Source organism: Pseudochaenichthys georgianus, chromosome 19, assembly GCF_902827115.2.
Source record: "Pseudochaenichthys georgianus chromosome 19, fPseGeo1.2, whole genome shotgun sequence".
Lineage (NCBI taxonomy): Eukaryota > Metazoa > Chordata > Actinopteri > Perciformes > Channichthyidae > Pseudochaenichthys > Pseudochaenichthys georgianus.
Window position 1 is genome coordinate 16,284,344 of NC_047521.1, and position 15,018 is coordinate 16,299,361.

General features: G+C 40.3%; 3 protein-coding genes across 3 annotated transcripts; 1 reads left to right on the forward strand and 2 right to left on the reverse strand.

Moving 5' to 3' along the window:
• The first annotated feature begins 208 nt into the window (after positions 1-208).
• dnajb12b (DnaJ heat shock protein family (Hsp40) member B12b) lies at positions 209-6,502 on the forward strand. The gene is made up of 9 exons (XM_034106941.1): positions 209-411; positions 2,006-2,174; positions 3,621-3,766; positions 3,947-4,120; positions 4,226-4,296; positions 4,465-4,574; positions 5,044-5,216; positions 5,352-5,493; positions 5,603-6,502. The coding sequence occupies exons 1-8, from the start codon at positions 279-281 to the stop codon at positions 5,471-5,473; spliced, it is 1,098 nt and encodes a 365-aa protein (XP_033962832.1). The 5' UTR covers positions 209-278; the 3' UTR covers positions 5,474-5,493; positions 5,603-6,502.
• Positions 6,503-7,771: 1,269 nt separating this feature from the next.
• On the reverse strand, positions 7,772-9,586 carry ddit4 (DNA-damage-inducible transcript 4). Its single transcript, XM_034107488.2, has 3 exons — positions 9,427-9,586; positions 8,969-9,189; positions 7,772-8,861 (listed from the first exon to the last, which is right to left on the reverse strand). Exons 2-3 carry the CDS (start codon positions 9,150-9,152, stop codon positions 8,362-8,364), a joined length of 684 nt encoding a protein of 227 aa, XP_033963379.1. The 5' UTR covers positions 9,153-9,189; positions 9,427-9,586; the 3' UTR covers positions 7,772-8,361.
• Positions 9,587-11,028: 1,442 nt separating this feature from the next.
• Positions 11,029-14,996, reverse strand: anapc16 (anaphase promoting complex subunit 16). Its single transcript, XM_034107483.2, has 4 exons — positions 14,893-14,996; positions 14,423-14,577; positions 11,732-11,806; positions 11,029-11,634 (listed from the first exon to the last, which is right to left on the reverse strand). Exons 2-4 carry the CDS (start codon positions 14,562-14,564, stop codon positions 11,525-11,527), a joined length of 327 nt encoding a protein of 108 aa, XP_033963374.1. The 5' UTR covers positions 14,565-14,577; positions 14,893-14,996; the 3' UTR covers positions 11,029-11,524.
• Between the last annotated feature and the right edge of the window lie 22 nt (positions 14,997-15,018).

The window sequence follows — 15,018 nt, forward strand, 5'->3', positions numbered from 1 at the left end:
TTTCTAATTTTACCAAACTGTTTTCTTGTTTTTATAGGCCTATTATTTGTTAAAGCAATTTGTGTTATTTATCTAATGTGTCCTTGGGTGTATTCATTGTTCTTGTGTTTAATATGCCTTAATGTATCATTTTCAATCAATACAAAACATATATATATATATATATATATATATATATATGAAAAAAAGCTTAATGATCAATTTGCAGCATCCTCATGACGCCATCAGCAGGCGCCTGTATTTACTTCAGGTCCAGTTAGCTCGCTGCTGCTGCTGCAATGGAGGTAAACAGGGACGAAGCGGAGCGCTGCATCGACATTGCAACTGCGGCGTTAAGCAACGAGCAGCCGGAGAAGGCGCAGAGGTTCCTGGAGAAGGCGCAGAGACTGTTCCCGACAGAGAAAGCGAAGGGTGAGTTTTAAGATGGCCGATGTAAAGGGCGCTTCAGCCGGGGAGGACCGCAGCATCATCACCTGCAGCATCACCTGCTTCCCGGGTCTGCTGCAGCTGGGCCTTTGGTAGCTAACGAGCTAGCTGCTTTACTTTGTTATAATGTCGCAAACGCTTACTCTAGCTATTATATGTTATGGAATATTATGTACACCTGCTCACCATGTAACAGATATGCTAAGTGTCATGTGTTTTCAGTTGCTTTTTATTAGATACCTTAGGAAGTCTGGGATTGGTTTAAGCCAGTTTCATATTATCACTCACTGTTAATGGTTAAAATATACATTATGCCATAGACCCAGTCATTCCAGCAACTAAGACATACCATAATACTCACATACAAGAAATAGCAAATATGAAACAGCACAGTGTTAGGCCTGAACATGACATACATTGGGCCAAATACTCAGCCCTCAACTAAACACACAACAATTGCAGTAAATCCTTAATATGTTAATTACCCGCAAACAACTTGGGTTAGAGTACAGGTTTAGTGTATCCCATGTACGGCTGATCAAAATGGTCAAGCAGTGTGTTTAAAAAATGTTTTGGTAGGTGTATGAGAGAATTGGATATAAGTCTGGGAGATTTGGCTTACGAGTCAAATAAACTATATTACAGTGTACCACTGAGTTTATATGACAGCTTTTAGTGAGCTTTCTTCTTCTTCTTTTACTGTCTGACCTATTTCCTGTGTCTATAACACCAACAGTTGTACCCTATTCAATCATCACACAAATATGTAAATTAATGTTATAAAATAGCTCCAAGGCGTTTCTTGGGGACCTTAAATGATGCACCACTGTTAATTATAGGGGTTATGACTATCACATAAATGTCTGTTTCTATATGTAGACATTTGGTCAAAGATAGTGTAATATTTTAGTTTTTTAATGAATATGAAATATGATTGAAATCCTTTGCAATTTTAATGAGAATGTTGTCCTATTGCTTTTCAAATCTCAAATTGAAACAGATAATAGAGTTAAACTATTCAAACTGATTAGTGGAACGACAGAAAAATAGTCGCCATCTATTTTAGTAATCCATTAATTGTTAAAGTAATATTTCATGCAAAGTCGCAGGATTTTGTTTCTTAAACATGGAGAATTTATGCTTTTCTCAATTTTATACCATTTAATACTGAATATCTTTGTGTTTGAGTTGACAAAAGAAGACAAGACATCACCTTGAACTTGATAAACTAGGATGGACTTTTTGCATTATTTTCTGACATTTTATACACCAAAAAAATGAATTTAGAATGTAATAGGCAGATAAACTGATATAATCAGTAGTCGCTCCAATAGATAATAAAAACATAGATATTGGTACGTTTCTAAAAGGGACTGACCATATTGTATTAAGGCTCTTGCAGTATAAAACTGTTCTAGTAACCTGAAAATCAATCCAACAAACACGCCTTGTATTACAGCGTATGTTATTTGGAAAATGTTGACTTCAAGTGTTAGCCTTCAGCTGTGCCTTTTCAGCTCCCATATTGAGTTATTGTCTGAATATCTTTTAACATTTCCTGTTCTTGAATCCCTTCTAGTACTGCTGGAGATGATAGCAAAGAATGGCTTCACACCTAGAGGTGGCCACTCAGACTTTAATGGACAATCAGGTCCTCGACAGCGGCAACCAAACAGTGACGATACCAGACCTGAAGCAAAGCCCTCAGAAAAATCCTACACAGCAGACCAGTTGGATTCTGTGAGGAGGTAAGACGGATAATCATGTACATCTGGTATTTATTTAAAGGTCCCATGTCATGCTTTTCCGGTTATTACCCGTCCCCTTGTGTGTTATGTAGCTTTGTATGCATGTAAATGTTCTGCAAAGTCACAAACCCTCAAAGTGCACCGTGTAGCGAGTAAAACTCTAACACAGAAAAGACCTGTCTATGCTGCCCCAGAACGCCTCGTTGGAGAATTGTATTTTTCCATTTTTTTCTTCCTGGGTCGTAGTGACGTAAGGGGCTGACCCCCTAATCCCACCAGGAGCGTCTGCGCCGCGGCTGTGCCGCGGCTGCGCTGCGGCTGCGACCTCCTCCTGCGTCATAACCCACCAGGCGCGTTTCAAAACGTTGCGGAAGTGGAACGTTGTGTGTGCCTCGCAGTTGTTGGATGAACGTTCCACTTCCTGCCTGCGCTGCACCGCGTCAAAAATAGGATTCATCATATATTTTAGAAATTCCTTGCGGCGAGGAGCTTCTGGGACGCTTCGAGCCGCGACGCAGCGCGGCGCAGCGGGTCTGGTGGAATAGCACCCATTGACTAGAGTGACCGCGATCGCTAAAAACGCCGCGGCGCAGCGCAGACGCTCCTGGTGGGATTAGGGGGTGAGTGACTTAACAGCTACGGACTTCCTCACACACACACAGCCTTATCTTTTCTCACCTGTGTGTGTGTGTGTGTGTGTGTGTGTGTGTGTGTGTGTGTGTGTGTGTGTGTGTGTGTGTGTGTGTGTGTGTGTGTGTGTGTGTGTGTGTGTGTGTGTGTGTGTGTGTGTGTGTGTGTGTGTGTGTGTGTGTGTGTGTGTGTGTGTGTGTGTGTGTGTGTGTGTGTGTGTGTGTGTGTGTGTGTGTGTGTGTGTGTGTGTGTGTGTGTGTGTGTGTGTGTGTGTGTGTTTTGAGTTCCACGTTGTCTCGCAGACCCCACGCAGCAACCAGGAAATGACACCAGTAATTCAGCTCACACTGTCCGCTCCAGCAGCGAGCCCCTCAGCGTCCCGCCAACACGGCACCCAGACCCCACGCAGCATTCTCATCTGTTTGTCATTGCTGGTGTCATTTTCTGGTTGCTAACGCCATTGTAACACATAATCACTGATGTTCCGCTGTAACGGTGGTGGACTCATCAGAACAGAGTGGGCGAGCTGACCAATCAGAGCACACTGGGCTCACAGGGAGGAGGGCGGGGGGCAGGAGCTCCAACAAGCCGTTTAGGACAGAGAGTGAATACACATGCTATACAGAGATGCTGTATGAGAAACCAATGTGATTTTGGAACAATGTAAATCTATTCTAGTAGACCTCAACAATGGAATTATGATCAGTAGAAAGGGCCATGACATGGGACCTTTAAATACTTTATTTAAGACATGTTTGATATATTGTTAGCATTGATGCTGCACCTTACACTGAGACTCATGTGCTCTCTACACAGGATAAAACAATGTAAAGACTTCTATCAAATTCTCGGGGTCCAGGCGGACGCTTCAGAGGATGAACTCAAAAGATCGTACAGAAAACTTGCTTTGAAATTCCATCCAGACAAGAATCACGCTCCAGGTGCTACGGAGGCTTTTAAAGGTGACAAGCATGACTTTTCATTCATACGGAAAAGGTATAGTTCCACATGAAAAAAATTTAATTAAATACATGTCATGCAGAAATCCTAATCAAACGCTATAAACATGGATACACAATGTGTCTTTTCACCCTGTTTTGTGATGCTCAAACAAACGTCTTAATTCATTTAATTTCCAACAGCTATTGGGAATGCGTATGCTGTTCTGAGTAATGCAAGCAAAAGACGACAGTACGATCAATGCGGCGAAGAGAAGACAAATCCTTCAAGCAGCGGCCCAGAGAATGAAAACTTTGAGGCGGATATTTCCCCTGAAGACCTCTTCAACATGTTCTTCGGAGGAGGTTACCCCTCAAGTTAGTGCCACTGCTTTCTGCTTTTATGCCAAGCTGTAAGAATATTTGATTGTAACCCTTGTCATGATGTGTTTTTTAAGTGCTACGTGTGCTGCTTTAATCTAGGCAGTGCTAGCATGTACGCTAATGGGCGGATGCGTAACCAAAGGCGAGATAGAAGAGAGCGACCGCGCGAGGTGAGTTCGGTTTTAGCATCACTGCTCATAATGTAAAGCTATTATTAAACAGCATGACAAGACATTGAGTTATTAGTAATTTCACTTTTATGCATTTACCAATATTCAACGGTCTTTCAGAGATATTAAAATCGGTGAGGTTTTGACACTGAGATGTTTTCATTGCAGGGGGGCTTCGCTCTGTTCGTGCAGGTCATGCCCATCCTCATCCTGGTTATTGTGTCTGCCCTCAGTCAGATCATGGTCAACAGCCCCCCCTACAGCCTCAGCTACAGGCCGTGAGTGTGATCCTTTTATCTGAAGGCCTGCCAAATAAGGATGTTAAATAACAAACTGATGTTCTGCAAAAAATCTATTGATTTAGAACAAATATCATCATCGATTTCATACTTGTTATATGTTATTGCACTTTTTGCACAAGCCAGATAGCAAAGAATGATGTCACTGAAAAAGTACTTATACATCCATGGCATTTGCTGGTGTTTTGCTTCTAAGCAGATCCATTATATCGACTTTTCAGTTTCTTATTCTTCCAAATAATCACAGTCTTCTTCTGCTTTTGAAAGGTGTGCCGGCTCCATTTGTCCAGCCTCCCTCCATGTTGTCTGCCTTTGTGTTTTAGATGCACTTCTGTGAGCCGTTTATCAGCCATGACTCATGTTAACAACAACAGACCATGCCATGTCATGTTTGCGTGCTGAGTTCGGTCGTCTAATCTGTTCCACACTTTGTGCTGTCTTCACGCAGGTCTGCAGGCTACACACAGAAGAGGCTGACGATGAGCCTGAAGGTGCCATATTATGTGGGGGAGCATTTCTCCAGGGAGATCACTGGACTGAATCTGAAGAACTTAGAGCGGACGGTGGAGGATGATTTTATTTCCAACCTTCGCAACAATTGCTGGAAGGAGAAGCAACAGAGTATGTTTGCCAATAAAAACAAATGATTTCTTTATTTAGGAATGCATTTCGATTGTTGTGTCTGCCATAATCAGTTCTGGGAAAATTATTAAAGACATATTGCCCCTCATTAATTGTTTTTGTTGTTTCCTGCAGAGGAAGGAATGCTTTACAGAGCTCGCTATTTTGGAGACAACGATCTGTACCAAAGAGCACAGAGGGCTCGCACACCGAGCTGCGCCAAGCTGTCAGAGATCACAGCTTCATTACATGGTTGATGCTGCTATAATCATCAACAGTAAGCTCTTTCACATTTTCTCTCCTTTATTAACACAATTTGTAACGACTGCCTGGATGTTTTGTTTAATTACAGTAAGTTGTTGTTGTTCTTCTTGTCTCTACTGTAGGTTTCCAGAATTAACACATAAGTTGATTGGCTGTAAATAGAGGCTTTCTGGAGACTGATGATGACTCGACAAGCAACAAAAACCAGCACCAATCTGCATCGAATCCCCCCACACAAACTGGTTTGAAGCCGTGTGTGGATTGTAGTCTGTGAATCTAAAAGATATTATAAATATAATGTTTTGAAATGGAACAAATAACTTAAAATAGCTTGTCATCCTGACAAGAATGAGGTTTGGGAAACATCCAAGCCCCCGTTATGAGCCATGAAGTTAGCAGAGGTCACTTTATTGTTTATGCAAGAATGCAGTATGAAGCCAGAGCATAGTGAGGTTACATATAGTCGTGCAGTAGGGATGTTATTTATGTAACAGTTTATTAGACACCACTTCCTCTTTTATTTTACAGAGCAGGGACGAAGGAGGGTTTATTGTTTTGTCTTAAAATGCAATTTCTGAAACTATGCAGGAATAATGTGAAACCTTTGATGAATATACACTCATGTCCAAGCTTTTTCAGACACTTTAACACCTCAGATTTATCATCTTTGTCTATGTGTGTGTGTGCGTGTGTGTTAGTGTGTGCGAGAGATAACAAGGAAATGTCCCTTTTTATGTTTTGCTTATTTAACTGTCATATGGGTAAAATGTTATGCTTCAACTTAATGGCACTTCACAATAAAAGCCAAGGGCATGAGAGATGTGCCTACCCACAGAGTGGGACTTTGACAGGTTTTAAGTATTATGTCTCTTGATGAACATCAACTGTTGGAAAAAGAAATTTTTATCACACCTTTTAGTTTATATTATGCTATTTATGCTTTGTATTATTTATTAGACTAAGACAATAATGCAAATCTTGCTCACTTTTCCACAATGTTTTTACTCCCAGATGAAAATAAATATGAATGCTTAAAACGTGTTGGAAGTCATGCATCGCTCTGAGCAGAATAAACACAAAGACTAAAGCTCAGTCAGCACATTCAGCTCGTAAATTCTGCGGGGCCGCTGACTAGGGGGCTTTCTCATTTCTCTCATTTCTATTCCTCTAATCCTCTGTCCTCCGGTAGTGACCCGGAAATGGATTTCAGCGTGCCATGTTGAAAGACATCTAATTTCTCTAAATGCACTTCGAGGGCCCTGGGACTGGGAACGGGAAACACGGCTCTGTGCACGTACACATTTTGGGGGACATGCAACGAGGGAAGCGCAGGAAATACAGAGTCAAATTCTATCACCGCAGAACAGATGTACTCAGCTGTTATTGGTAGATGTTGCCCCTCTGCTTTTTATTTTTGGCTTGCCAGAAATGTAACTTTATCAAGAAACATACACCATTATCCCTCACTTAAACTCAGGGCTGTCCCTCTCTACAGGTAGATCACACAGACTGCGTGGGCCTGGGGCCTCATCTTGCGGAGGGAGCCTCAACTGAGCTACAAATGCGGCACACCTATGCGCTTATGCACCTTTTCACTCTTGCCCCCCCCGCGTCGATGCTCGCGAAACAGAGGGCCTCATTAACTTTGTGTGGGGCCTCAAGTTGGCCAGGGACGGCCCTGCTTAAACTGATATCTTAGTATTCTGGTATAGTTTGCCAACTGAAAGTCATTTCTGCATTATATAAAACCTCCCAATTTTCCATAGAAGCCTGAATCTGGATCTAAAATGGCTAATGGATGCCCTTTAAATTGTTAGTTTAGGCCTTGTAACTAGTTCGCCAGCACTTGGTATGACTTGCTTGAAGTAAATAGATCTGCACTTTCCTTGTTGTTCGGAGTTTGAACATCTATGGTTTTTGCACTTATTGTAAGTTTGCGAGTGTGATCCTTTTATCTGAAGGCCTGCCAAAAAAGGACTGTTCTGCAAAACAATCTATTGTTTTAGAACATATATTATCAAGTGGATTTCATACTTGTTATTGCTCTTTTTGCACAAGCCAGGTAGCAAAGATTGATGTTGTCACTGTAAAAGTAGACATACATGGCAATTGCAGGTTTGCTCCTAAGTAGATCCATTATATTGACTTTTCAGTTTCCAAATAATAATGTTCAGAGTTCGAACATGTGTTTTTTTACACTTATTGTAAGTCGCTTTGGATAAAAGTGTCAGCCTTATGAAATGTAATGAGGCTTTGATAAGTTTCATAAAGTAAGACAACAGGAAAAGAGAATTGTTAAAAAAAATAATTTATTTGCAGTCGTGAAAGTACAAAAACAGTGCAATGTTATGAGTATTTGAATGTCAAATAAATAAAGTTGAAAGCAGGACAGGTCCACACAAATACAAGATCAAGTTACATTTGAGATTGCAGAGAAACTGCACAATGCAAGTGCTGGTAAGCCTTTACTCTGGAATTCAAGCAGTCACTAGGGTTCCTAATGATTTGCCTGGCGTACAATTCATCACTTGGTGTACATTACAATTAATTAGCATGTATAAAAAGAAAAAAACACAATGGTCTTCAATGACTTTAATCATAGCTAGCTGCCATTGTACGTTTCAATATAAACTGAGGTACGCACTTTAATACTCGCAAAATGACTTTCTTAACCACATATGATGGTTAAACATCGTATGTTTAAAAAGCAAAATCTGCTTCAGGTACCATAAACTTCCTTACAGTAGAACAATAGGCTACATCTGGTCAATGTCCATCCTTCTGAAGGCATCATAAACATGGAGTTATAATAATAAGGCCCTTCTGTAAGCTTAACTGGGCGTTTTTAAAACAATAAAACATCGACAGTCCCTTACATTTCTTAACATTCCTCAATGAGCAGCGCTTCAGAACAATAAAGTTTCTTCTTGATCACCCGGAAACCAGTGCTAAGTTTAATAGCTCGTCTCACTACTGGAGTGGAAGGAGACTTTGTGCTAAAAAGTCCTTGGATCTTAGGCCACAGCCCACCTGACTCAAGCCTCAACACCAGAGTCAGCTGAAAGGTGGGGACAAGGTAAGGGTCCACAGATAACTGAGCCATACTCTCACACACGGCCTCTTGCTCCACACAAAGGTCGATGAGAGCCCCTCTTAAGCCGCAGGGCTCACTAGCTGCCAGGTGAAGGAGCTCTTGTCCGATGTGTTCCAGAAGTTTCTCAGGGATCAGCAGTTTGGAGCACCTCAAGGCACAGTCAGAGTCTTTGGCTTCTTTCAGGCTTCCTGCAATAAGGTCCACTACTTCTTTCAGAATGGTCTCCTCCATTGGATCATAAAACAGGTCTTCATTGCAAGGAGACAGGTCACCGCATACATCTGACCCTGTTGGCAAACAACAATGGGGTAAGAATTGGGAACATGACAAAAAGAAAAAATGGGAATAGAGATCATTTGAATGACTGTAAGAAATAATTGCAGCTGTTGTTTACCTGATTCTGAGAGATCACTCCTGCTGCCATTGTTGGACCCAGACTCAATACTGCTGTTGTTGGCAGATGTGCTGAAATCAGCCAATCTTTGCACAAGTTTGCCCCAGGACAGCCTCCTAGGACTGCTGTCCACTGGGGACGGGGGTGAGCTGCCGATATCAGTGGGTGAAGAGAGAGCAGGCATCTTTTCAGAATTCAGTATCAGCTGCTTCTGTGGTCAGCTGTTAGTGAGGAGACAAAGACAACAGATAAACACTCAAACTCGAGACAAAATACACAACTCAAAAGTTAAATAAAGGATAATTTAACCCACAAGTAACATGGGTTTTCAGTGATTGTTAAGGTTGAATGACAAGTTTACAGAATGACAGATCTTTGTTAACGGTAGCTAGTAACTGTTAAACTGTTTAGATTTGAAACCAAGCTGACAAAATAATCAACGGTGACATAGTACTTACAGGTTACTTGACAACAGTGCCGTTGAAGTCCGTTGTCGATGTTTTAGGAAGGTATTTGAAGGCTTATTGTCTGCAAAAACAACCATCTGGTAGGTTCTATGCCCTAAACTTCCTCATTCAAAGACCAGCTGCCGAGCTCTGCGGTTTATCCTCGCAACAATGGTTATATACAGGCTGCTAGGCCACGCCTATTTACATCCAGCCAGCCAATGAAAAAGAGAGGCACGGCTTCGGATCTGTATCTTGCCTGGTAACATGCCAGCAGAGAAGAAAGAAAAACAAGAGGTGGAGAAGGGGGGCTAGGGTGATGAATAGCAGACCCCAGTGTTGTGGAAATATACAGGGACATGTCTGAGCTTGCAAGGATAATATAATATTTTTCTTTATTCAATATCCTTTATAAGTATATACAAATGAAACACATCCAGTGCATGTATTGATAGCATTGAATACAATCCATGCAGGCTGATCTGGTTGAGTGTTGCAGTGAACATTACGTCACCTGTTTTGCTAAAGCATTACATCAGAATTTTGGATCTACCACTGAGAGGTGCAAACAACACACATTCAGCTGCAAAATACAACACTAGGAGCTGATGATAATATGCTGATAAATGAATTTTATATGCAAAGATGTGCATCTTCTTTCATTTGGCCTCTATATATATAAAACAACAATGAAAACATGCAGAGTAATTGGGATGCAGCATAAGAATAGCTTACTCAGTCAGTGCTATTTCATTATTCCTCTATGTCACAAAATGTGTTCTGATGTTATTAAAGAGGTTTATGGCTTACAAAAACAATGCATGGGACTGACATTTTAGAGATGAGTAAATTAGGGCACCAGGTTGAAACTCAATCTAATTCAGAGAACACTTGTAGGGGTTCAAAGCAGAAACTGCTGCTGTTGTTCCTGTCTGCCAGGGCCGCACTGTACATGACGCACTCAATGTTTGCTTAAAGATTTTACATTTTTGGAAAGAAGCCAGTTTCTGTTCTGTTACCGAAGAGTGGGGCGGACTGTGTAAAGTCTGGGAGGAACTTAAACACGTAAACACGTAAACACGTGAAGGTACAGAATGTTCTAAGGGGGAAGTGATGAATTAAGTCATGGAGAAGTTTCATCAGTATAAATAAATGTTTGTTCCTTTTACATACACAAAGAAGTCAGACTGAAGTTGAAGTCTTCAGATGCTCATGTAAAGCCAGGAAATAGTTTGAGCAAACAACTTGTAAAGTAACTTCCTAGAAAGTGTTATGTACAAAATAGTTGAACTCTTGGAAGGAAGCTGCAGATATGGGTGTGTCTTAATGTTCAGGGCCGGCCTTAGCGGCAAGAACAGTACATTATGTGCGTCCCCACCCCTTAATTGTTAGAGAACAACCATTCACTGAGGAAAACACCACCCTTTCTTTGCTCTCATTGGAGCAAAAACTGACAAAAGACAAAATCAGTTGGTTTCCAACTTTGGTTCAACAAATCTAAAGCTGTACATTTTGAACATACAAAAGCACGACGATTTAGTTTCTACTCATCAGGAATTAACTCAGCAAAGTGGGTTAGGAACAAACTATACAAAAAAAACACAAGACAAAAAATATCCAAGTATGACTTTATTTACAAGCCCTCTTTGTTTTTGCTCCAAGTGCTGTTGGAGCGAGCAGTGACGAGGAGAAGGCAGGCAGCAGGTTTTAGATGTATGAGCTGCAGTGCAGCCATGTGGAAACACAATGCCTCACTTCAAGGGAAAAATAATAACTCTTGTAACACCGATGCAGAAAGCAAATTGGATTGACAAAACAACTTTATTAGCATAAAAAACGTTTTTTTGTTTGGTTTGTCAGTAATAAAAGGGATTTTTAATAACAGTGGTTTCTTATAGTATGGGTAAAATATAACAGGTTGTTTAAAAAAACAAAACACTCATACAATAGGTAAAGTTAAATAATAAAACTCACATTCAGTATCTCCAGATAATATTCCACAGTTATAATATGAAATAAATCATTAAGAATTAATATAATTTATGAACTGAAATAAACCATCTCTTTTTATTTGGCTAATTTATTAATCAAGGCATCTGGGTCTCTTTATTTAAGACGGCGTGAATCCCAATAGCTGTTCAATTGGTTTGTACCGCCACTCATCTGCTTCCAGCTCCTCCACCAAGCTCGCAAGTTTCTCCAGTCGAGACATTTGTTGATCTGGAAGAACACATAATTGTTACTTTATTAGTGTACCAATTTGTTAATGGATCAAGACAAATGAACACAATTTTTATAAACACAGTTACTGACTTACCACGTTTGACCTGTTTAAGTGTGGAGGCGACTTGGTAGCTGAATACAGACTCGCATAAAAATCTGTCAGTGCCATCTAAAAGGGAACACAACAAAATAAAGAAGTTTTATGCTTGTGAAGACAGAATTGAAGCTCAGCTGATAGTTCACTGATGTGAGAAAGAAAGAGAAGTTCAAGTTAAATATTGTGAATTATCAGCATTCAGAGGTTTTAAATAAACAAAGAGGAAAAGCTGGAGCAATTTGGCAAATCAAACCATTGGTATTATTGTATTTCGAGCTATAGAGGCAGCGAATGAGGAGCCAGGTGGCCTTTTACGATACAATCCAATACACAAATCCCATGTCAGTGGCATTGGCAATGAGGCTAATGATAAAAACGTTACCAATACCTCACTTTGACAATTAATATTTCACAGTACTTTATGGGAATTTAGTCAAAAAAGATGACACATGATGACTATACTATGACTATACTAAAGCCCTACATTGATAATGCATTATTATTAATAATAATAATAATAATAATAATAATAATAATAAATATGTTTGACATGAGGCTAATGCATTTAAAAAACAAACTATGTTTCTTTCTAAAAGATAAATACAAGCCAACATTACAAAAACATTGCAGGTTATTTTGACTTTTCCATCTGCCTCAAGGGCTAGAATAAAAACAATTCTGTATGCTACATGTCTTAACAAAGTTATCAAATTTGGTATTGGTTCAGCTTTTTAGTTTTAGTTGTTGAAGTTAAGAGCTGCATTTATTATACTTGTGTTGTTACAGCTGGATAAAAGAGGCTTCTTGGAATCTGGCATTGTCCTGAAAAAATACTTTGGCACGTATGTACAGTGGGGCAAAAAAGTATTTAGTCAGCCACCAATTGTGCAAGTTCAAGGAGAACGTGCACAATTGGTGGCTGACTAAATACTTTTTTGCCCCACTGTATATCATTCCGTTAACAGATGCTGAGAACTGATAGTACAAATTGCACAAGACTCAAATCCCAGTTGTTTTTGACACAACACGCCCTAACATATTTGGCCCAGGTTCATCAATGCAGCCTCATATGTTAACTATATCTCATTGTATGACCCCCATATTCCCTGCCTTGTTGTAAAAGGAGAGATAGGTAAAGACTAGGGTTGGGTAGCGAGAACCGGTTCCGGTTCGGAACCGGTTCCAATATTTCGATTCCAACGGCATCATTTAGAAATGTGAATTTCGGTTCCGCTTTTTTCGATGCCTGAGGAAATGTTTCTCGCCGCTCTCCGTAGCCTACTGTAAGACTGCGGCGGGGCGGGAAATGTAGTGTTGTACCTACACTTCCTACAGCGTAACCATGTTCGCCTAGGGCGCCAGATCTGTGGAGGCGCTGCGCTGACAGCTCTGGGAGGGAAAACAAATGTTTTGACCGTTGGGGCTTATCCTAATTTTCGGCCTTGATGTAACAACATTCATAATTAAGTAAATGTAACACCCTTTTCATCCCGGTTACACTTTTCATTTGCCCTGTGCGATGGGCGCTGTAAGTGATGAAAATGGGGGATGTTGGCTTATCTGGCACCCGCAGCTCACAGCCACAGTACGAGTGAGCGTGGTAGCGAGCGAGGGAGAAAAGGAGGGTGCACTGGAACCGGCGCTGTTGTTATTAGCATACTAGCTGCTCTAACGGAAGAAGAAGATGTTTCGACAATGATGTGGAGGGAGAGTCCTCTCCAGTCAGACTGTCCAGACTGTCCAGTCAGTCAGGCTGATAACTACAGCTCAGTGAGGTAAAGGACTCTGAGTGTTTAGATAGTTCACTTTAGTCTAAGTTATCTCAGTGGGTCTCAAACGTTTTGATCACAATTTATGTAAACACATATTTCCAAGGCACTCCTTTATAATTATTGGGATAAAACAGGTTTGAAATCATTCCAATGTAAACTATAGGACAGTAAACCAGACATATCATTTTAAATTGGAGAGATACAAAAATATGCATAAATAAAATAGTAAAATAAGATATGAATGAACAACAAACAGAAAATACGTTACATGTATTTGTTATTGGCTATGGGTTATTGGTTATGTTAACATACTTATTTAATTATTAAAATGTAAACCGATCTTTTTCATATGGGTGTTTAGAGTTGTACCCCCTAGATCTAGTCTCTAGTAATTCTGCTTAAAGTGCACCAGATTGAAGCATTTTACTTTAAAATGTTCAAACATTTCTTCCAGGTATGCCTGAGAAGGCAGATGCTTGTGTTTCTCAACAAGAACTGTTCTTTAAAAGTTGGACTGTTGCACTGTTGTAGCTTCGGTGGTTCTCAGGTTACAGTTAGATAGCAGTGAATATAAACAGACTGATTAATGTGAATATTACTGTAAACTAACCTGTGTAAAAGTTTCTCGAATAAATGTAATTTTTTTGGTGGAAGAAGCATGTATAATTTTTTTACCCTGCCCCTCAAAGAATCGGAATTGAGAACCGTTAAGAACCGGAATCGAAAAGTAGAATCGGAATCGGAATCAGAATCGTGGAAATTCAAACGATACCCAACCCTAGTAAAGACAGATGCATTTAACAGTGGGATTTCAATCAAAATTACAGACTCAGGGTTCAGATAAAAGACAAGACATTACATAGATAAAAGACAAGACATTACATATAATAAATTACATACACAGCATTTATCTCACCTTCCATCATTTCCCCTGCACCTTTAGGATATGTGTACAGGACTTTCCTTGGAGGGATGAGCTCTGAAGCACTGAACCCAGAGCCGGTCACCGAGCTGCCGCTGACCCCTCCCGCAGAGGAGGACGAGGAAGATGCTGCCATTGCCTCAGAAAACCTTCAAAAACACATCAAGAAAATGAGCTGTTATGCTACTGTGGCTACCACACATATCATTTGTTGAACACAGTTATGGACTGCTACCGTTATCACCATAGCCACACATGCCTGACATAGCTAAACTGTGTAGGTTTTCTAATCTAAATAGAAATGGTACAATCAAATATCAATGTATTAACTGCGACAACTATGCTAGGTGGCTAGCAAGAAAGCTAACTATTCTTGTTGCACTGATGTAGGCAACTGCCATTTACCATGAATACTATTGAATAAAACACAGCAATAACAACCATTTTAAAACAATAAAACGTACTGCCGATGTCTCAGTTATGAATGTGTTTCGTCTTTGATTCCGTGCAGTTGGTTCTGTTGTTTGTTAAGATCTGTTGCCACGACTTTACGTCAAGGACAGCACTTTACGTTTACGCTACGACATTCG

Bases quoted from the DNA above. Each gene is read 5' to 3' on its own strand.
- dnajb12b (XM_034106941.1), top strand. From the start codon at position 279: ATGGAGGTAAACAGGGACGAAGCGGAGCGCTGCATCGACATTGCAACT. The intron at 412-2,005 runs GTGAGTTTTAAG...AATCCCTTCTAG, and splicing joins CCCGACAGAGAAAGCGAAGG to TACTGCTGGAGATGATAGCA. The intron at 3,767-3,946 runs GTGACAAGCATG...AATTTCCAACAG, and splicing joins TGCTACGGAGGCTTTTAAAG to CTATTGGGAATGCGTATGCT.
- ddit4 (XM_034107488.2), bottom strand. From the start codon at position 9,152: ATGCCTGCTCTCTCTTCACCCACTGATATCGGCAGCTCACCCCCGTCC. The intron at 8,862-8,968 runs GTAAACAACAGC...GTTTGCCAACAG, and splicing joins GAGTGATCTCTCAGAATCAG to GGTCAGATGTATGCGGTGAC.
- anapc16 (XM_034107483.2), bottom strand. From the start codon at position 14,564: ATGGCAGCATCTTCCTCGTCCTCCTCTGCGGGAGGGGTCAGCGGCAGC. The intron at 11,807-14,422 runs GTGAGATAAATG...GTTCCCTTTTAG, and splicing joins TGCAGGGGAAATGATGGAAG to ATGGCACTGACAGATTTTTA. The intron at 11,635-11,731 runs GTAAGTCAGTAA...GTGTTCTTCCAG, and splicing joins ACTTAAACAGGTCAAACGTG to ATCAACAAATGTCTCGACTG.